The sequence below is a fragment of the Aulonocara stuartgranti genome (assembly GCF_965226115.1).
Source record: "Aulonocara stuartgranti genome assembly, chromosome: 7".
In the NCBI taxonomy this organism is placed as follows: Eukaryota; Metazoa; Chordata; class Actinopteri; order Cichliformes; family Cichlidae; genus Aulonocara; species Aulonocara stuartgranti.
In genome coordinates, this window is record NC_138945.1 from 45,605,768 (window position 1) to 45,628,354 (window position 22,587).

Consider the following 22,587-nt stretch of genomic DNA (forward strand, 5'->3'; position numbering starts at 1 on the left):
GGAAGGGAGGGGCAGGTAACCCCTCCCTGGGGCCAGCTCCCCCGCTGACCCCAGTAGGCACTCCCACACTCCGCGACCCGCCAGGGAAAGGGGGCCCAGGCCCATCCAGACCGTGGCCCAGTGCAGCAGCGCCTCCCGGCCCCACAGAGCCCGGGACAGTCCACCCAACCCCACCACAGAGAAAACTGCACCCACCCCACCATCCACTCATCTTCCAGACTACATAAGACAGTAAACGCCCAGGCTGAGATCTTCCTCCACCTCTCCTGTATCTCCCCCTCCTGCAGAGAGAGTTCCTGAAGAGAGGAAAGCTCCTGCAAGATGTGACCATCTCCCCCACCAGTTGAAGAGCCCCCCAGGTGGTTCGACGCACCGGCGGCACCCCGCTCCAGGGCCGGGCCCCCATGCACCCACCCGCCCACAACCCCGGCAACACACCAACCAGGATCCAAGCCCCCGAGGCCCGGCCCGGGCCCCAGCCCAGAGACGGAGCGCCCCCAGAACCTCACGCCCATCCCGGACCCACCCAGGGCCAGCCAGGCTACCAGGTCAGTAACCCACGTCCGTCAGCACAGACCCTCCCCTAGCCCCGCTGCACGCAGCCGCGAGGAAACAGTCACCTGAGAGCCAACAGAGCCCCCAACCGGACATGACCGCTACCCCGGGTTGAGCCCCCCAAGGAAGATGCCTCCGGGGAACCCCCCGACGCCCTAAGCCTGTCCCTACCCCCACACCAATCACAACAGTGAAGGCGGGACCAAATTATGACCCCCCCACCCCCACTAGGTGATGGAGCTGATAAAAGGAGTCCAGAGCAATTGATCTGATGTGGTGGCAGAGGCTGTATCAAGACTAATGTAATCTAATAGATAATTTCTATATTGGTTAGAATTAAGATTATTTTTATTTTTCCAGTTCATGAGGACTGTTTTCTTGGCTATGCATAGGGCAGTGAAAATCATATGGACTATATTCTTTTCTGAAGTGACATTATCTAAGCTGCCCAGTAAACACACTAAGGGGGAAGTTGGAATGTTACATTTCAGACACTTTGATAAGTCTTCACATATCTCGCGCCAAAACTTTTGCACTGGTGGACAGAACCAAAGAGCGTGGATGTAATTGTCTGGTGTATTGCCTTGACAGTGTGAGCAGTTGTTGGAAGATGTAAAGCCCATCTTGAACATCCGATGACCTGTATAGTGCACTCTATGTAGTATTTTGTATTGTATTAATTGCAGACTGGGATTTTTAATTAATTTAAAGGTTTTTAAGCAAATCTGAGACCAGAAGTTTTGGTCTAAGCTGACTGATAAATCTGCTTCCCACTTTGCAATAGGAAGGGATATTGATTCATCTAATTTAGAAAGTGTTCTGTATATTTTAGATAATAATTTGGGGGATTTAAGAGTAAGAAAATGTGCCGCACTTAGTGGTGTTTGTAATTCAACTTGACTGAGGTTAAATTTCTTTTTTACTATGGATTTAATTTGTTGATATTCTAAAAATCTTGTCTTGTTGATCCCATATTGTGCAACTAGTCTGTCAAATGGAATAAATTCTGTTCCCTCTAATATATGTTCTAAGTATTTAATTCCTTTACAACTCCATTCTGGGAAATTAATCATATTATTGTTTTGTAATATGTCAGGGTTGTTCCAGATAGGTGTACGTTTGCATGGGATTAATGAAGACTCCGTTAAAAGTTTTCTGCTTTTCAAGTTAGTTCAAGTTGAGCTTCCACAAAAAGGAGGCAAAGGGACCTAGAATGATCTTTTTCTGATTGATGCTCATTAATAAGCTTTGCATTGAACCATTAATCTCGTTGGTAATAAATAAATCAAACTGGCTAATTTCTTTTCTATGCCAAGGGCACGTGAAATTTAGCTACACTTGTTCTTCTTTGCATTGGTTTTGCATGCAGTGTCTGCTACATAAGCAGGACTTTGCTCTAATAACTACCTCTATAAACAAAACTGGTTAACATTTTGAGAGATAAGCTAAACTAACTTATCATACAAACAAGGAGGAAGGTTAAACAACTAGCTGAGCTCTCTTCAAACTTCAGTACTCCTTCAATAACCTATAATCATTAGTATTATACACCGTAGCTTAAAAAGGTTAAAAAAATGTTTGTTGCAGTTTGCGGTTTAAAGGTGTACACATTAACGAGACTAGCTGTTTCTCCCATTTACAACCCTTTATGCCAGTCTATCTATTTAACATCTGGTTAATAGAAAACGGAGAATCGTGAGTCAGACCGTGTAGCAGTCATGTAGCAGCCATATGACAAGATAATAAATATCCAGTAAAGGGGAAGTAAGTGGGTAGAGCCATCTGTCACACTAGGAAACAACAATGGCTCAGAAATCATGCGTTTGTCTGCAGCGCTGATGTTTGCTGGTGGATGTGAACTTCCCAACCCCCACATGTTATCTGGTGACCCTGTGAAAGGAAAATGGCAACAGGCAACAGAAATAAAGACAAGAGACCTTAATCCAGCTTGGTTAAGGTTAGGCTCTTTTGTGAATTTTTGCACTGTGTAGGATGTTATGTTCATACCTGAACTGGTGATTGCTATGAAACCCCAGAAGGCCAGCCCCTCATTGCTTCCTTGCTCCCTGGAAACCAACACTACTGACTAAAATACACACTTGCAAAATCTGCATGCAAATAATATAGCATCCTCAAAAAGTATATATTTAAATTTGCTGTTAATATACTGGAAACTCATTCATTCATGCATTCATTCTCCTAACTACTTCACTTGATGGTGGAGTGAAGGTCCACCCTGAATAGGTCACTACTGCTAGCACAAGGCGACCAGCTTTCACACTCACATTCACATCTATGCTTAATTTATAATCACCAAATCATCTAATTTCCATGTCTTTTTATAGTGGGATCAAAGGTGTTCAGTGAGAACTCATGCAGACACAGGGAGAACATGCTAACTCCACACAGAAAAGCTCTGGCTGGCTGGTGGATTTGAATCCAGAGCCTTCTTACCTACTGAAACTCATCTAGACAACATAGACAACAACAACCACAATACCAAAGATGTAAATGTGATTTGAAGTTCATACGATATCCAAAGATACAGAGCTTCATTATAACATAAATAATATTTTTAATTAATGTAAATTAGTGAATACTAGGTAAGTTCTAATTCTATAAACATCCATCAAGTTGCCAGTGGAATGTTTAGGTTTATTTTATCTTTATCACTTAGTTTTATCTTTGTGAAAATTTCAAGACCAGTCAGTGTAATAAATAAGAAAATTAACATTTATTAAAAACAAGACAAACAAACAAACAAAAAACCCTCAGTGGATAACTTTAGAGTATTGTGCAGACATGTATCGGCCAGTATATTTCATGTAGCTCCCCAGTTTAACTGTCAATTTGTGCAAGAATTTCTGCTTTTTAACAACATTTTAAAAGGTAATGTGGACATTTAACTATGTTTTTCTTGCCTCCAAAAATTCTGATCAGCAATGTATTGAACGCATTTCAGACATATCAGTTGCTTTCATTAATCTTAACATGTTTACCTAATGTTTGAAAGATCATCTGGATCACTTTCTCCTAAGGGTCACAAAACCAATCTATAGTCCAGCCTAGTGGACTTACTAGGTTGAAAGTGATAAGCAAGTGTTACTATGTCTGGTGTTACTAAGTGCAGTCACAGAATTATGACCATTTTGACATATGTCTCTAACAGTAAAGAGAAGAAGAGAAAAGCCTCTGGCCCTAATTATTAAAGATTGTGGTGCCAATTGGTTAAGCTCCAATTTTCTAACTGGACTGCAGCACGATTAAGACTTTTGACTATTATTCCCAAATCAAAAACAAGTTCTCACTCTCAGAGCTGGAGGAATCTGACTCTCTAACACAAATGTACAGACACACTGTCCCACACACAAAACAATCCATTTTATGATGGCGTTTACCACTGGCAGTGGTCTGCTTCCTGTCAACCCTCTTGCCTCCAATCACCCAGCATGCACACACTTACACAGAGGAATGCAGACAGCCCACACAAAGTTGACTGCCACCTGCCTGTCCCTGACCCCTTCCTCTCCTGTTTTACAATGCAGGAGGAGCATTAAATTGCCTTGACCCCCCATTCAACTCAGCCAAATTGATCCTGAGGAGTGAGATGGATAGGATGGCGAGTGAGTCAACTGACTGATGGGGGAACAGAGTTCAGTTTACATGGTGGCTTCCTTCTGGTCAAGGTAAAGTAGCTGGTTAGTGGAGTGAATATCAGTCACACTAGCCTGCTGTCACCAACTTTATGTTTTAATGGAGTAACTGGTTGACCGAAGAGTGAACTGTTAGAAGTCATACAGTATTCCTTTTCTCTCTTTCTCTCCTCCTTTTCTGTTTAAAGCCAAAATCAAGCTATTGGTTAAAGATTGCTTTTTAAAAATTGACTATGAAATGTTCACATTTTTATTCTCCACTGAGAAGAATTGTGGTTTACATGAATCTGCAAAACCAGAAAGTTACCAACAGATTTCACGAGTTCCAGGATGTGTTTAAAGAAGTTTAAGACTTTTTCAAAGAAAACTGTCTTCCCTGAAGCTTCTGCAGCATAACCCCCATGTCGCCTGTATGCACAGTGTGTGCCAGTCACGTTTTCCTTCCAAAATGACTCCAAATATGTCACTTTTCACAGAGTTCCTGAATTTAAAGTAGTATTTTTCTTCATTTTTAAGACACTTTAATGACATTACCTCCTTACTTTTTATCAAAAAGTCTACCTATACTAACTTGACAACCATTTCATCTAAATTCATTACTAATATTGATTACTTGTGCTTATAGTTACTTACTATAATAAAGACAGAAGGTACAGGTTGTTTTTAATGTTTATTATTAAAAAACGGACTTCAAAGACTTCAAAGATACTTGATATTGTTGTATCCAAGTATTTAACAGTGATGTATAAAGTATGATTTGGATAGTTAATGTTTTAACTAAAAAAGGTTGGGTTATTGTAGTGGTATGTTAAATATTAAGCACAGTAATAACGATTTACAGTAAAAAAGGAAGTTAATTCTGAACATATGGTTTATTACACAAAAGCTGAATTTTATTTTGTGTCACTACGGAAACAAGTGATATATATATATAACACTGTTCCAAAATTGCAGGCAAAGTGAATGGTTTCCCCTTTTTATCCATTACATTTGTAGGATTTTACTCCAGCATATTTTATTGTTTTTCTAAGGAAGCAGAGGAGAGCAAAGCATAAAAGAAACTGGGGTAACACCTGTTCAAGTAATCCAGGACTACACCCACTGCTTCCCAGAAATGTGAACATATCATCTCATACTTTCCTCTGCATTTTTTTGAATTTCTTTTTTTTCCTTCCACAGCTCTAGTCCTCTACCCTCCTCTGCCCTGGCCTACTCACCCCTTCCGGGTGGATAATAGAGGGCTGAGAGCAACAGCTGCACTCTCAGTGCCCCAGGAGGAAGCATAGAAAGGGTGGGTCTGCAGGAGAAAGGGGCAGTGAAAAGGAACTAAGAAGCTGAAAATAAATTCTTTCCACATGAGTAGGGGATGGGGGATGGAGTCAGTCAAAAGGTCGTTGAGGTCACACGTCACCTGCAAAAACTACCACGCCCACTGGAGAAGATGTGAAAATAGCAGGATAATGTTAATTACTGAGGGGGTCAAATAAGCAGGAACTCAATTTTACATTTATGTAAAACAACAAAACACCTTCAGTGTTTTAAAATGGGAGACTGAATTTAAAAGAGTTTGTCACACTTGAAGACGCTACATCCGGATCAACAGAATTAACTTTCTGTGATATCCTTACTTGGATAATTGGGCATGCATCAAGATGCATATTCACAATAATCATGTGATTACAGTTTTTCTCCATTGGTTTGGCTCATTTCTTGAAACAGAAATTACATTCTCAAAATAACATGGACAAACCTCCAAACCTCTTGGCAAATGTTCACAACAGAATGGCATTTCTCATTCATTTTATCAAATGGCAAATGCCTTAGTAAATGTCTCAATTGTCTCAGTGCATCTTTGCAAATGATTAAGTACAAGTAGCCTACAGTTATACAGTTAGCCCACATTTAGCACATTTTCCAAATGAATAGATCTTGTAGATCTAAACTGATTAGTTGATTCTCAGTCTAATGATCATTCCCCCCAAAACATGTCAGCATGATTTCATTGTATAAGTACTCGCATGCACAACTGTCTGTTCAATTGTCAAAATTGGTCAAGAACATAATACCATGAATACCATATATGAATTTCTTTGAATATTTGATAAATTGATGACAGTCATTGACAGTCAGGTGAAACTAGACTAACGAAGGGGGAGTGTCACACACAGGTGTGTTCCATGATTGTGTGCTGCCAAACACAGATATATAGAGCTTGACCACAGCCAGTCCGATCTCTGAACATGGATAGACAAGGCCAAGCAAACGGACAAGGGGAAGCTCTTCCTCAAGGAAGAGGAGGAAGAAGAAGAAGAATAGGAGGAGGACTGAGAATGCGTGGTGGAGGAATAGGGGGAAGAGGCCGAGGTGCGCGAAGACACTGTGCTGTCCCGAATGAAATTCGGGCCACAATTATAGACCATGTCATAAACCATGGCCTCACAATGGCAGAGGCAGGTCGTCGAGTGCAGCCTAATGTGCCTCGCTCTACAGTCTCCTCCATCATCCAAACCTTTCGCAGGGAAAACAGGTATGTACTCTATGTAATCTATGATGGAGTTATATGTTGTATAGGACAGGGCACTGTGTGTGAGGCAAAAAATGTATAACTTACTGTAGAGATTTTGTGTGCATCTGCCTACAGTAGTAGGTCTATACTAGCAGGTGGAGAGGACTAGTGGAATGTTGTGATACTAAATATGATAAGAAATATATTGAACAAATTACTGTAAACTATGGAATTACATAATTTATACAGTTTAGAGTAGTATTCCAGTCACTGTGCAATGTTGCATTAGGATTGTGGTGAAGTTACTCTGAGTAAAACAATAATACAATTACACTGGTAACTAACTGTATTCTGTTCTTTGTGTAGGATTGGACGACAACCTCACGTGGGTGGCAGAGGAAAACTGCTCAATGAACAACAGGAAAGAGATTTGTAACATGGTGATGGCAAATAATGCCATCACATTGAGACAGATCCGTGATGCCATCCTTCAGGACAATCATATATTCCAGAATATAAACACAATAAGCTTCTCCACAATAAACCGGGTTTTGAAGAAGCATCAGATGACAATGAAACAAATCTACAGGGTACCATTTGAGAGGAACTCTGACAGAGTGAAGGAGCTGCGCTACCAGTATGTAAATGTAAGTCAGTTACTGGTTGTCTCTCATTATAACCTTACCTGTAATCACAGTAAGCAGTAGTTCACTTATTTGGTTTCAATACCTCCTTTACCTGATTTCAGAATCAGTATTTGCTTCATCTGACTTCAACAATTTCAACAGAAAACTGCAGTTTACTGTATGATACGATTCTCATTATAATCCTTATTTTGTTGTCTCCCAATCAAATCTATCTAATACTGTAGGTTTTACTGTAACATCTCAGTAAGTCATCAGTATTTCCCACTCCCCTTTCTATCAAATACCCCTGCAGTACTTCCTCAGGCCTATCACTAGTTTAGAACCACTGGAGTAGTGGCCTGTAGTATATTGAACCTGTTGGGGAGAACATGTAATTGTCTAACTGTAGTATATGACTCTTCTGTATGACTGATTTTATGTTCTTTACTCTATTTTAGAGAATAATGGCATTGGAAGGACATGAGACCCCTCACATCCTGGTGTTCGTGGATGAAGCTGGCTTCAACCTGGCCAAGGGCCGAAGACGTGGCCGTAATATTATTGGCCACCGGGCCACAGTGGATGTCCCAGGTCAGCGAGGGGGCAATATAACTATGTGTGCTGCCATTTCTGAAAATGGTGTGGCCAGTCGCATCCCCAGTCTTGGCCCATACAACACACACAAGCTCCTCATCTTCTTGGATTGCCTTTATACCAATTTTATCCCTGAAAATGAGAGAGGTCTCATAGGGCCTCACCTACCCATTTATGTAATTGTGTGGGACAACGTCAATTTCCACCATAGCCCACTCATCAGGGGGTGGTTTGCAATGCATCCAAGGATGGTCATGGGGTTCCTACCACCTTACTCTCCTTTCCTCAATCCGATAGAGGAGTTTTTCTCTGCTTGGAGGTGGAGAGTGTATGAGCATCATGCTCAGGATCAGCCGTCCCTGCTCCATGCTATGGACGCATAGTCCATAGTCCTGTTTGTGACAGCAGCAGAATAAAAGCACGTATACAAATAGAACAGGACACAGAACAGAAACACACACAACTTTTACAGAAAAAATATTTACATCATGGACAATAGTTACAAAAACAGAGTACTGTACAGTTATTAAGATTAAAGTATAGGTTTTTTTTCCAATTTTAATATTTCATTCATGAGTTCATGAGCCTGTAAATTACAGATTGTCTAGTTAGCTACAGGAAACAAAAAGAAGTTTGATCAAATCTTATTGTATTCTTTATTGCTACAAGATCTATGTAACCCCACTTCCTTGCTAGGCACAGGGCATGAATTTTTACAAAGGCCGTATGGGGTGCCAAAAGGAGGAGGAGCCATAAAGAATGGATGAAAGAGATGAGGTGGGGGAGAAGTGGGGCTGTGACTGACAAGAACCCCCAACCTTTAATGAAAAGCTGATTTCATGCTGAGAGAACAGAGTAAGGAAACACTTGAAACCTGTGAATGTTCCAAGTGTTGTGTGAGTTTGTGTAACCTTAAGTGTGTAGGAGGAACTGGAAGTGTTGGCCAAGCCTGTGAAAGGTGTCAAATGTTTTTCTTTTCTTTTTTTATTCTGTGAAATAGGGGGGATTAGAGCAGGACAATGCAGAATAGTGAGCCATCGTTTTCCATTCCCTGCTCTTTTTACCCCCCCGCGCCAGAGGAAATATGGTACAACCTCGATATTTATTTGCATACATATATGGTGTGAACTGATCTACTCTACAAGCTTGTGAGCAAACGCAAACACAAGCTTGTGCCAGAAATGTCTTTTCTGGTCACATGCTTGTCCATGTCCTCATATTTCACATATTTCAGCAAGGCAAATCAAAAGCAGAGACCAATAAATACATATCAACAAAAACAGTTTTTAAAAATTTCTGCTTTTCAAGTTTATAAAAATAAAAATTGAGTTCAGCCTATTTAATATTTTTAATTAAACACAATATTAGATTTTACAGTGAAGGACATACTCAGGCCATAAAGAGCCACTTGTACATCTCATGCACAAATCATTGGAAATTGACATTTATCACAATAGCCAACATTCTGTCCATATGACAAGTAGACTGAACATACTGTTCTTAACTAATTTGGGCTCTGTTGAAAAGATGTAATATGGCTAGCAATTTCAGTAGAGTCAAACAGTGTGCGTGTCACCCCCTAGGGGTTGGTATGAGTGTCTCTGATGCATTCACATATGCTACTTGTTTGTTTGTGAGTCTGAAACTAAGTAATCCTCACTCTCCCTCTTTCTCTATGCTCACAGAGCCTGTATTAACATTAGCGGGACTTATCTCCTCCAGTAGCTAACTTATTACTCTTCTGTTTGTTACTTTGTATTATTGTAGGGTCTTTACCTTACAACATAATGTGCCTTGAGGCAACTGTTGTCGTGATTTGGCGCTATATAAATAAAACTGAATTCAAAAATTGAATTGAACTGAATCTGGGTATCTGATGGCTAAATGGCATATGTGTTAATGCAGGCGCAGGTGTTAGGTCTTATACCAGCTGACCTCTTAGTACAAGCCTGCCTTCTGGAGGTATTTGGCTGTGGCCTTTGTGCATCTTTATCATGATTCCCATTGGCCTGTGGGAAACTCGGGTACTTGTAGCTGTTTTACGTCTACCATTTTGCCTTCTAGCAATTCCACACATTCACTCCACATCACCATCCCTCTCTTTGCAACCATTTGGCCACACTTATCTCGTCAAAGTAATATCTTGATATCATTGCTGGGAATCCTGGTCAGGCACTTGATGGTCCGATTGCCTTAGAGCAGCCATCTAATGTCGTTTTCCACAGTCCCACTGAGTTCCCGATAAATGTTATTAATGCACTGTTAGCCTTGTACAGTACCAAGCATTCTAGTATCCATGTGTGGGACAATGAGCTGGAGGCTTTCTTGTAGTCATTGCAGGCAGGACTAAGGTTGATTTTCCTGATCTTAGTCCTGGTGTACTGCTCTATTAACCAGGGGCTGGTGTTTTTGCCTTTTAGTGTTATTCCCAATGTCCTTCTGAGCTGTGCTTGTGTATTGACTCATGTGCCTGATCAGCTTGGTTGCAGTGAAACCTGAGAGGAGCTTCCATGTCATGAAGAGGTAGGTAATTGGCTGGTAGCTTGACTTTGGATACTTCACGATTGGGTTATTCTACCCTGTGTTACTCAGCCTGGATAAAACCTGCTGTTAGCATGAAAAGTCATGGATTTTTATTAGCTGCAGAGCTTTATAATTGGATAATGTTACTGATGGGAGTGGATCTTTTTAAAATTTGATCTATTTCTAAAGTTGTGCTATCAGAAGCACAATGAGTCAATAAATATAAAATAAAATAAATATAAAGTCACAACGACACATCCTAGAGTTGGACCTAAGTTGTCCTTGTTCACTGAGAACTCCATAGAGCTTTAGAACTGGAGATGATTCACCTTTCAGCACAGTATATAGTCAAAGACAATACTGCAGTGGCTTCAGGAAAATGCCTGGCTGATATACACAGCTGAGATCTTTTCAATCTATAAAGTTTGAAAAAGATTCAAAAAGATTTTCAATTCAAATCTTTTTGAATCTTTTCCAAAAAGATTTGAGGGATTTTTCAAAAGGAATTGAATAAGTCATCCAGTCTAAGTCTGTAGAGGTCCAAAGCAGCAATGCTACTGAGGGGCTACAAATGGTTACATTTTGAAATTTAAAAGTCTGTTCATTTTTTTAACGACCAAGTATTGAGAGATAGGGAGAAATGCTTTTCTCCATTTAGCTTTTTCTAAATGAAAAAGTGAGCAAAATTTGAAGGGGTACAAATATTTTCTAAATCAACAACAATCCAGGAATTAAAATCTTTAGCTATAATATAAGTCAAATAAATACACTTTAATATTCTGATAATTTGCAACTCAGTGAATTGGCTGAAATATTTGCTATATTCTTCTCCAGAGAAAAGAATATGGCAAACAAGTGAAACAGGAAGACAGGGTGTGTACGTTGAAATAACATAAGTGGTTGCAGTGCTCCCATATTCTAACGTTAGCAGAGGTAACACGTCAGTGCTGATGAGAGCACCAGGTCAAATGGTGTAAAAAAAGCATCACATTCCCCTGTACACAACAGGGAGTTGTAGCGGCTTCCTGTGAGGCAACATATTTCCTATGGTTCATTCAGTCTGCCACTGGTGGGGGTCACCAGGGGTTTAAGAGGTCAGCTTTTGAGATGACAGACAGAAGGAGTTAGGGAGGCAGATAAGGATGCTGGTTTCTCTGTCACGGCTGAGAGGAGCTCAATAGAGTCTCGCCTATTTAAGTTTATGTGACAGGGTTATAAATGTTCTTTCTTACAAAGCTGGAAACAGTGTCTCAGACACACACGGAATAGTACTTATCTTGTTTTTATTCCTCCATGTTACTCCCTTCAGAAACAGCCCGGGATCAAGGCGCACATTGGATCACAAAACAGCCAATGATATTTTAACAGTTCCTGTTATTTCGCTCTCAAGTGTTGGAGGCTGTAAATTCTTGGCTGTGTGGAAGAGGATAGTTGGAGAGAAAACAGAGGTTTCACCTCAAGGAATATATGGAGTGTAGGTGGAAGTGAGTTTGTTGGGAGATACCATATCACACTGAGTTCCCTGACACAGTCAGGAAGAGAGGTGTTGACAAATGAAGACCACACTCTTGCTCACTCACACCAACCTCTCATGCACAGTAAGCCAGTATTCTTCCTCTGAAAAGTGGAGCAGCATGTGGCTTCCTGTCTCTTCTTCTTTTGTCACATTCGCACTTACTTGCTGAGACTCAGGGGCCATGCTTCCTGCTGTATCACGCCTCCTGTTCCTGTAAACTCAAACAAAAAACTACTTGTTTTGTTTTTTTGCTGGGTATGTACTTTTTCCTCCAATCATTTGTGCAAAGAAATAAATTAATTATTTAATAGAAATTAAGGTTTCTAATCGAGTAGTTTGTACAGCAGCTCTTCATCATCATATCAACTCCAAAAATGGCTTTACCAAATCAACAGTTTAAAAAGGGCAAACGGTGATAATAATAAATCAGCACAGCAGCTCTAAACTCCATATTTTAAAGGGCTAAATGACTTACACATACTATATATATATGCACAAGTTGAGTTGTAAACTGTAAAGTAAAATGTATTTGTGGGTCTTTGGATTTTGACGATGCATGACAGTGATGAAACTTTCTGCAGATCTGAGGCTGCGTTCACACTAGCTCGGACAGATTTGAAAAGGTGTTTTCGTCTGTAAACTATGGAAGCCCGTTTCCGCCACTAAAAAAAAAAAAAAAAAAGGATCCATAACTCAAAATTCCAAGTTATTTTCTCGAAATTTCAAGTTACTTTCTCGAAATTTCAACATATTAACTCGAAATTTCGATTTATTAACTCAAAATTTCGACTTATTAACTCAAGATTTTGAGAAAAGTAACTCGAAATTTTGAGTTAGCACTGCCAATCAGTAATGATGAATGACATCATTTCCTTGTTACCCGGAAGCTTCTGGGTAACAAGAAAGTGACCTCATTCACGCAGATTTTTGATTGGCAGAGCTAACTCGAAATTTTGAGAAAAGTAACTCGAAATTTTGAGTTATATTTCTCAAAATTTTGAGTTAATAAGTCGAAATTTTGAAAAAATAACTCGAAATTTCGAGTTATGGATACTAGTTTTTTTGTTTCGTGTGCTCCGAGTCCACACTAGCGTTTTCAGTCGTTTTCAGAGACTTGTGCATCCACATTGAAATGGCCGAAAAAGCTTATGTTCCAGTACTGCGCATGCGTAAAACGCAAGAAGCTTCAGCCTACCTCATTTCTGTGTGGCGCTTATTTACTTTCCGGCTTTTTGAAACGTTGCAGCAAAATGCAGAGGAAAGCACCGATGTTTTAAAATGGACTAACAATGAGGTCAAGTTGTTGCTGCGAGTAACACAGAAGTAAAAGGAGTGAGAATTAAAGAATTTGAAGAAAAGCTATCTGGAGCATGTTTAAAAACGCCGTTTCAGTGTGGACGGGATGTCAAAACGGAGAGGAAACGACGTGTTTTCAAACAAAAACGCATTAGTGTGGACGTAGCCTGAGGCATCTCTCAGTCCCTCTAGTCCTTTCATGCTGCATATTTTTATGAATACTTTTATCAAAAAATTCAACACAGCTGTCATTTACATGTTCATTTCTTATATAGCAAGAGGAAACTTTTTCAGAGTTTCACAGGCAAAAGCTATTTTAAATCATGCCTCTGATTGGTCAGATGGGGCTTTTTTTTTTTTTTAAATTTGTAGACATTTTAAAAGTAGCGCTAGTCTCATTTATGTTTTAAGATAAGATAAGATAAGATAAGATAACCTTTATTAGTCCCACACGTGGGAAATTTGTTTTGTCACAGCAGGAAGTGGACAGTGCAAAAGTTATGAGGCAAAAATTAGAATACAATAAGAATAAATACAGTACACAACTGTACAGAATAGAATAAAATAAAATACTATATACAGTAGAATAAAATAAAATAAATATACAATAAGATAAAAATAGAATACAAATACAAATACTATATACAACTGAGTAAAAATACAACGATGACAGAAAGGATTATTGCACTTAGTATTATTGCATATGTATGGATGTGTGTGCTTGATCAGTTAAAGTCTTTATTATGGAGTCTGACAGCAGTGGGGAGGAAAGACCTGCGAAATCTCTCCGTCCCACACCGTGGGTGCCGCAGTCTCCCACTGAAGGAGTTTTATGATTTGATTACCTGCGCTTGAGAGTGCTTTGATTTTTCATATTTGAATATCAATTGTGTGCTTCAGTGAGTAAAAACGGCAAAAAATACTCTAAATATGGATCCTTAAAGTGTTTTTGAAAACATGGCAGCTTCTGTGTTCACCTGCCATTTTCTGTCTGTCTCCCTGACCTGTTTGTGTTTGTGCATGTTTGTTTCAGAGGCTAGGTTTCTCAATGCTTTCCCGCCCTCTTGGCTGATGCACCTGGAAGCTGTTGTTGAAGCTGCAGTTAACTCACCTGTGTGGAACTGGATGTTACCTCCCTGCTACTTAAGGCTAAAGGACTTGTTCAGTTGATGCCAGACTTACTGCGGTAGTGTTGTTTGACTCACATTTTCTGTGTTTGCGCTGCTCATTTGAATTACTGGTTCTTTTCTCTTTTGCGTAGATACTTCTAGTGCTGAGGTTCCCTGAGAAAATGAATTCTGTAACAGACCATCTTTGTTTTTTTCACTTTAGAGTGAAATCTGTGGACTTTCTGCCTGCCCCCCACAAGCTTACATCTAAAATAACTGCTTTCCATGAACGTGTGTTTACCTCCAAGCCTGATATAAACCTGCTGAGTCCAGGTCGGAACCTTGACAAGTGGTGCAATACTTTGGTTCAGGTGGTGAGGAGAGTGGAGTCAGGAAAGAGTGTTGGTTATTCTCAGCAAACAGTGACAACTAACTTGATTTATCTTTTTAGTGTAGTGTCACGATGACCGAGCTGTGACCCTATTCTTGAGCAACTGATGCTGAACCATGTGCTGAATGACATCACAGTCAAACCAGCACTGTGGTGATGATACTACTCCAGAGTAATTTATTGTATTTATTTTATTTATGTATTAATTTTAGTTTATTTGAATATATTTGTAATATTTATTTGTAATTCCCTGCTTCTCCTTTTCTGATTCATTATTGTTTTAAAATGTTAAATTATTGTTCAAAGAATATAGTTAATGTATTCTATTTGAGTACTACAACTATAATATGCAAATAATAAGTTTTATTTTGCAGCACCACTGACCTCGTAGACCTAAACTCTGTTTGATATCTGACCTTATAGCTTCATAAAATAGAGTTATAGAAAATCAACTCTCATCGTTTCCTTATACAAATCTTGTGTACTGTTCACATTTTAAAGCAACTTCAAAGCATCTCAGCATGTGATCATTCACTAATCAGCACATATCTGTGTAACATTTACATTAAGTGTCTGGAGCAGCAGCAGAAACAGGCCCCCCAATCACATGCAAACAAGAACCTGGCTGACCTAAACTTGATCTTGCTGTCTGGCACTACAAAAAACCAGAGGGATAGTGAGGAATACAGCTCATTTTACTGCCACTTTGAAAGGAAGTAACTAAATTAGGTAGAGGAGAGGGGAACCACAAAGCCACAGGCTATCTGTATGTTTACAGTCCTTCATATAAAACACAAAAAGACAGGAACAGTATATTGAATGCCAATGCTAAATGGCATACTAATTCTTTTTTTGGTCTAGAAACAGATGTTGTGTGTGCTTTAATGGGGGAGTGCTCACTTGAAACATCAAGATGATTCATTGGAAAATAAAAACTTTCATTTGGGAAAGGTTCAGGTGTGTAAATGTATGTTCCAAGAAAGCCTTCCTTTTAATATTACAAGTTCACCCCAGCAGAGAGCACAGGAACATTGCCAGTTTCAGAAGGTACACTGTCTTTTAGGCTTCAGAGTATATCCGGTTTCAGGTCTTTTTATTTGATTTAGCTTCTTTTTGATGTCCTCTGGCACCAAGAAATACAACTGAAAGTCAGACTCGAATGCTCTGTTACCACTGTAGTTGAATTTCCAACAAATGAGCCTTACATGTGTGAGTAAATGAACAAATATACAGAGTTATAGGTCAGTTGGTGACTACCCAAGGTGCAGTTAGGAAAATGGCCATTGTAGATGGCTAACTTTTGTGGTTACTCACGGTCAAAATCAAAAACAAACAAGTCAAACAAAATGTTTTCTTTGGAGCCTATGTGCAATTGTGGGCCATCTTGTAAAACTAAATAATCTTGTGAGAGGTGAGGAGGAACAAGTTATTGGAATATTTCATGTCAGTAAGGGCTCACAGCTAATTGCTGGACTGGGAATGAGCGGGGTTCAGTTCAGGAAGCAGCATTCCTACACTGGCATGCTGTTCTCTTTCCGATTATGGCAGCAGCAGTAGGTTGATAATGAAGTAGCTGTGGCAGATGGAAGGGTGTCTAATGGTGGAGAGCTGCAGGGGATGACTTCAAAAGAGTTGCTGAAGAGTGGAGCCCAGTGTAGTGTGAATGCTGTACTGAGGGGAGGGGAGAGTCTGTGCACTGGGGGTTTATGGTCAAACAGGTTTTTGTAGTCTGGCTTGTTTAGTCTACTGAGATAACAAGAAGCATTTACAATAGCACTGTTGCGATGATGGTGTGTTTGATGTATAATTTGGTCGATAAAATGTGACAGCAGATTGTGATTTATGAAGAAAAGGCTTAAGTTTAAAGTGCCAGTTTTAATAATTCAGTACACTGTAGTTCTCACAAATTATTGTGAGAACCATGATAACATCCACCCAACCTGGAAAATGAATGGGTATTCTCATATGTGCTTTAACTTACACAACTCATAGAGGAGCCTACATTTTTGCCTCTTGACACATTGAAGGTGCTACAATTAACATTTTTGAAATAAGTAAGTTGTAAAAAGTCCAGAGTTAAAATGCAACATGAACAACATAGAGCTGGCTTGAGCTTCAGAGCAAAATGTTGCCCAAGAATACCAGAAAATCTAGCATAAGATTAGCTCACCTATCTATCTACTTTCCTTCCTAAGTAACTTACTAACTAACTAGAGTGCTTAGTGCTGACAACACAAAAATGTAATGATGGTTTTATGAGAAGTATTTTTGAGAAGTATAATTGTCACGGTTCTGGGTCCGTTGGACCCAGTATTTTGAGTTTATTATGTTTTGGTTTATTTCTGCTTCATGGATTGTTTTCTTCTCGTAGTGATGATGATGATGATTATTATTTCTTGTTTCTGTTTATCCGTGCTTAAGGATTTGTTCTCAGTTATATCTCACGTTTAGTTTAGTTCAGATTCCATGTGTTATTCTGTCTGTCTCTCAGTGTAAAGTCTGCATGCTTGTTTAGTAATTCATGTTTCCTGTTTTATTGTGAAAGTCTTTGTCTTATGTTAGTGTGTGCAGCTTAGCTCCCCCGTCTCGTTAGCCCTGATCTCTCCCAGCTGTGTCTCCCTCCTGTTGCCGATTCCCCGTTACTACCCTGTGTATATAAGCCCTGTGTTTTCCCATGCTCAGTGTCGCGTCGTACCCTCAGAATTATGCCTGTGTGTCCTTGGTCTCAGTGTTCCATCCTCACTCCATGTTTGTTTTTCTGCCAGCAATAAAGCTGAGGTTTTTTTGAGTTTCAATTCTGTGTTCGAGTCCTGCATTTGGATCCTCATCTCTGCCTGCCCGCACACAGAGCCCTGACAGAACGACGCGACCAGTAATGGATTCAGCGGACTCACCGTGGAAGCGCAGCTCCCGTTTTGACGGGACTCGGCTAGCGCTTGGAGGGCCTCCGTGCTGCCGTTCCTCGCTGGCAGCCTACCCTTCGGCCCACTCGTCTGCTTCCTCCCCGCGGACGCCCAGGTCTCGCAGAAAACGCTCCAGCCGGTCCCGGGAGGATTACTACGAGCCTGCAAGCAATCAGCTCACGCCTGCACAAGCCTTTTACAAGATGTTAGGGATTATTATCGTGCCACCTGACTCACCCAGCATTTCCACATCACAGCAGGAGCAGCCACAGCAGAGTCCTCCCTCGTCACATTCCGCCAGCGCCGCTCCCTCTTCAACAGGGAGGCAGCGAACACGCAGCCAGCACTCACAGCTCCAGCAGGAGCCTGGGATTCAGCTTAAACAACCGCCTAGGGTGAGTGACAGAGTCTCCCTTCATTCGCCTTTTTTGTCAAGGGATAGACAGACTGTTTCCCCCAAAGCTGCGAACGCCAGCTACATGAACACTACAGCTCGTGTTTCTCCGGTTCGGGAAAATAAGAGTTTTCGTTTTAAGAATGACTATTTTCCCATTGGTTCAGAAGACTGTGCGCCTGATGTTTTTTTTAGATCCAGGAGTTAAGACTGTTCCTTCTGGATCTGTTTATTCTGGAGCTATGTTTATTCAGTCAGCTGCCCGTCCGCTTTCAGCTCCAGTGTCCCCTGCTCGGCAGCCACCTGTAGCTCAGTCTCCAGTGTCCCCTGCTCGGCAGCCACCTGTAGCTCAGTCTCCAGTGTCCCCTGCTCGGCAGCCACCTGTAGCTCAGTCTCCAGTGTCCCCTGCTCGGCAGCCACCTGTAGCTCAGTCTCCAGTGTCCCCTGCTCGGCAGCCACCTGTAGCTCAGTCTCCAGTGTCCCCTGCTCGGCAGCCACCTGTAGCTCAGTCTCCAGTGTCCCCTGCTCGGCAGCCACCTGTAGCTCAGTCTCCAGTGTCCCCTGCTCGGCAGCCACCTGTAGCTCAGTCTCCAGTGTCCCCTGCTCGGCAGCCACCTGTAGCTCAGTCTCCAGTGTCCCCTGCTCGGCAGCCACCTGTAGCTCAGTCTCCAGTGTCCCCTGCTCGGCAGCCACCTGTAGCTCAGTCTCCAGTGTCCCCTGCTCGGCAGCCACCTGTAGCTCAGTCTCCAGTGTCCCCTGCTCGGCAGCCACCTGTAGCTCAGTCACCAACTCCACCACCACCACTTTCGCCTCAAGCTCAGTTAGCCGCCCGGCCTCAAGCTCAGTTAGCCGCCCGGCCTCAAGCTCAGTTAGCCGCCCGGCCTCAAGCTCAGTTAGCCGCCCGGCCTCAAGCTCAGTTAGCCGCCCGGCCTCAAGCTCAGTTAGCCGCCCGGCCTCAAGCTCAGTTAGCCGCCCGGCCTCAAGCTCAGTCTCCAATTCCACCACCGTCCTCATCCCAACCGTTGTTTCAGTCACCCTCAGTTCAGCCTCCTGTTCAGCAGCCACTAGCCCTGCACCCTGTGTCACTTGCTACCCCGGTACAACAAGCTCAGTCAAATCAATCTAAAAGGAACTGTTTCATCAGTTTGTTCTAAGCAGAGCAACAAACCTCATGATAATGTAATCATTCCTAAAAAGCTGGCCAGTTCAGAGACTGTGACGCGCTCCAGGGCCTCCCCAGAGGCTGAGTTTCAGCCCTCAGCCTACTCTGGACCCCTGGAGGCTAGGAACCCAGCTGAGGACTGCACCCGGCTGTCACTGCCTGAGCAGAGTCAATGCTCTGGGCGGCTGAAGTCTGCTATGTGTTTGCCAGAGGCCCGTGCGCCCGCTGGTCCTGTTCTGTCCCTGCCAGAGGCCCGTGCGCCCGCTGGTCCTGTTCTGTCCCTGCCAGAGGCCCGTGCGCCCGCTGGTCCTGTTCTGTCCCTGCCAGAGGCCCGTGCGCCCGCTGGTTTTGTCCTGTGTGTTCCAGGGGCCCCTGTGCCCACTGGTCCTGAGACTGTTCTCGCTGGAGGGCCCGAGGAGCCCGTCCAGCCGCCTGCCTCGTCAGCTGGGGGGCCCGAGGAGCCCGTCCAGCCTTCAGCTGCGGTCTCATCATCCTCGCCCGCTGCGGTCTCATCATCCTCGCCCGCTGCGGTCTCATCATCCTCGCCCGCTGCGGTCTCATCATCCTCGCCCGCTGCGGTCTCATCATCCTCGTCTGGTCCAGCCTCCGCTTCGTCCTCGTCTGGTCCAGCCTCCGCTTCGTCCTCGTCTGGTCCAGCCTCCGCTTCGTCCTCCGTGTCTCCATCCACGCCAGCTGCAGCCTCCGTGTCTCCATCCACGCCAGCTGCAGCCTCCGTGTCTCCATCCACGCCAGCTGCAGCCTCCGTGTCTCCACCCATGCCGTCGCCTGGTCCGGCTCCGGCTTCAGCTTCGCCGGGTCCAGCCTCCGCATCCGCTTCAGCGTCGTCTGGTCCAGCTCCCGCGTCCTCATCCTCGTCTGGTCCAGCTCCCGCATCACCAGCTTCGTTTGGCCCCGCCTCTGCATCAGCCTCACCTGGTTCAGCCTCCGCATTCGCTTCAGCGTCGCCTGGCCCAGCTTCGGCTTCAGCCTCTGCCTCATCTGATCCAACCTCCGCTTCGCCTGGGGCTGCAGGGGTCACACAGCCTTCGGGTCCCCTCCTACCACCTCCACATTGTCGGTCATCTGCCAGGCCGCTTGTTGGGCATCATCACCACCGTGGCCGCCCTCCGGACTTCTGTTGCCGCCACTGCCTTCCGCGTGGCCGGCCTCCAGGCTTGCATTCCCGCCGCCGTTGCCATCCGCACGGTCGGCCCCCAGAACTGCTTCCTCGCCGCCATTGCCGTCCGCACGGTCGGCCTCCAGAACTGTTCGCACGTCGCCACCGTTGCCGTGTGCACGGTCGGCCCCCTGGACTTTTTGTAGACTCTTGGTGAGCTCTGGTTTCGTTTTGTTTTTGATATGCTTTCCTGCGTTTTTTGGACTCTGGTGCTCCTTGTTTTGTTTTTTTTTTGTTTTTTTTTTTTTGCTTGGGCCTGTCCCTCCATCCTGGACCCCCTCCGCCCGCCCTGGCCTGGTGCTTTGTTGTGCTTTTTTTGTTTGGGGCTGTCGGGAGCCAGCCCTTAGAGGGGGGGTACTGTCACGGTTCTGGGTCCGTTGGACCCAGTATTTTGAGTTTATTATGTTTTGGTTTATTTCTGCTTCATGGATTGTTTTCTTCTCGTAGTGATGATGATGATTATTATTTCTTGTTTCTGTTTATCCGTGCTTAAGGATTTGTTCTCAGTTATATCTCACGTTTAGTTCAGATTCCATGTGTTATTCTGTCTGTCTCTCAGTGTAAAGTCTGCATGCTTGTTTAGTAATTCATGTTTCCTGTTTTATTGTGAAAGTCTTTGTCTTATGTTAGTGTGTGCAGCTTAGCTCCCCCGTCTCGTTAGCCCTGATCTCTCCCAGCTGTGTCTCCCTCCTGTTGCCGATTCCCCGTTACTACCCTGTGTATATAAGCCCTGTGTTTTCCCATGCTCAGTGTCGCGTCGTACCCTCAGAATTATGCCTGTGTGTCCTTGGTCTCAGTGTTCCATCCTCACTCCATGTTTGTTTTTCTGCCAGCAATAAAGCTGAGGTTTTTTTGAGTTTCAATTCTGTGTTCGAGTCCTGCATTTGGATCCTCATCTCTGCCTGCCCGCACACAGAGCCCTGACAATAATATTGCCTTTCATTGCTATGCTGATGATATACAGATTTATTTTGAGATTACTGATGATCTTGCTATGTCTTTTCACTATTTTCGTGAATGCATGCGTGAGGTTAAAGATTGGTTCAAGAGTAATTCTCTTGTCCTGAACGAAAAGAAAATGGAGATTGTGGTGTTCAATAGTAAAATCCCTTGCGACCAATTGTTTGCTGCTCTGATGCCTTTTGCTAGCTCCTCTTCTGATTATGCCAGGGCATATTACTGGATAGCTCATTTAAATTTGACAAGCAAGTCTCTGCCGTAGTGAGGTCTAGTTTTAATCAGCTGCGCCTCATTTCTAAGGTTAAGTGCTATAGTTCGCATATTGACCTGGAAAAACTTATTCATGCATTCGTGACTTCCAGGTTGGACTACTGCAACTCTCATTACATTGGCCTTTCCTCCTCCCTTCTCCTTAGATTGCAGACTGTCCAGAATGCGGTGGCACGCCTTTTGACAGGTAGCAGGAAATTTTCCTCCATCACTTCTGTTCTTGCTGGCTTGCACTGGCTGCCAGTTAAATACTGTATTCAATTTAAAATACTACTTTTCACGTACAAAATTATCAATAATTTGGCGCCGCGCTACCTCAATGAGCTTTTTAGGTTACACACTCTTGTCAGAGCACTTAGATCTGCTACCCAACTTCTTCTGGAGCAACCTCGTTCTCGGCTGAAGTCCACGGCGACCGTGCGTTTGCTGTAGCTGCCCCAGTCTTATGGAACAATCTTCCTGTTGCTATCCGGGCATCCGACTCTATGCCATTGTTTAAATCATGGCTGAAGTCTTATTTATTTAATCTTGCTTTTCCACCTAGCTAATATTTGGTGTGCGTAGATACATTTTTATCCATTATGCTTTGTTAACTACTATGTATTATGATTGTCATGGTTTTATAATTGATACGTGCCAGGTCCTTTGTCTTTCCCCTCCCATCTCCTTTTTCTTTTTTTCTTTCTTTGTCAAGCACCTTGGTATACCCTTGGTTTTTTAGTGTGCTTTATAAATAAAGTTTATTATTATTAAGTCGAATGTCATAAGGAACAAGCAAGTGGACAAACCTAGGGTCATTAGAAACATGTAGGTCCAGTCATGTGAGCCATATCCATAAACAACACGTTGTTCTCACTCCCAAAGCCTAACATTTTACGCTAGGTGACAAATCGTCAACATATTACGTTTTCGGCTACCCACCACGTTCCTAAATGACGACCTCGGAAAAAAG

The 22,587-nt window shown here is 42.8% G+C and overlaps 1 protein-coding gene across 7 annotated transcripts in view; it reads left to right on the top strand.

The window, feature by feature from the left end:
• LOC309710068 (uncharacterized protein) overlaps positions 1–21,881 on the top strand; it is a 53,809-nt gene extending 31,928 nt beyond the window's left edge. For 4 of the 7 annotated variants that reach the window (XM_082539241.1, XM_082539240.1, XM_082539239.1 and 1 more), the window contains 4 exons: positions 4,101–4,241; positions 5,388–6,735; positions 7,081–7,361; positions 7,799–10,348. In XM_082539241.1, coding sequence (XP_082395367.1) covers positions 6,639–6,735; positions 7,081–7,361; positions 7,799–8,317 — 897 coding nt within the window. In that variant the 5' untranslated portion in view covers positions 4,101–4,241; positions 5,388–6,638 and the 3' untranslated portion in view covers positions 8,318–10,348. Of the gene's footprint in view, positions 1–2,388; positions 2,513–4,100; positions 4,242–5,387; positions 6,736–7,080; positions 7,362–7,798; positions 10,349–14,302; positions 14,456–14,601; positions 14,921–21,781 lie in introns of those variants that run through there. The other 3 variants (XM_082539244.1, XM_082539245.1, XM_082539243.1) reach the window with 3 other exon arrangements.
• The last annotated feature ends 706 nt before the right edge of the window (positions 21,882–22,587 follow it).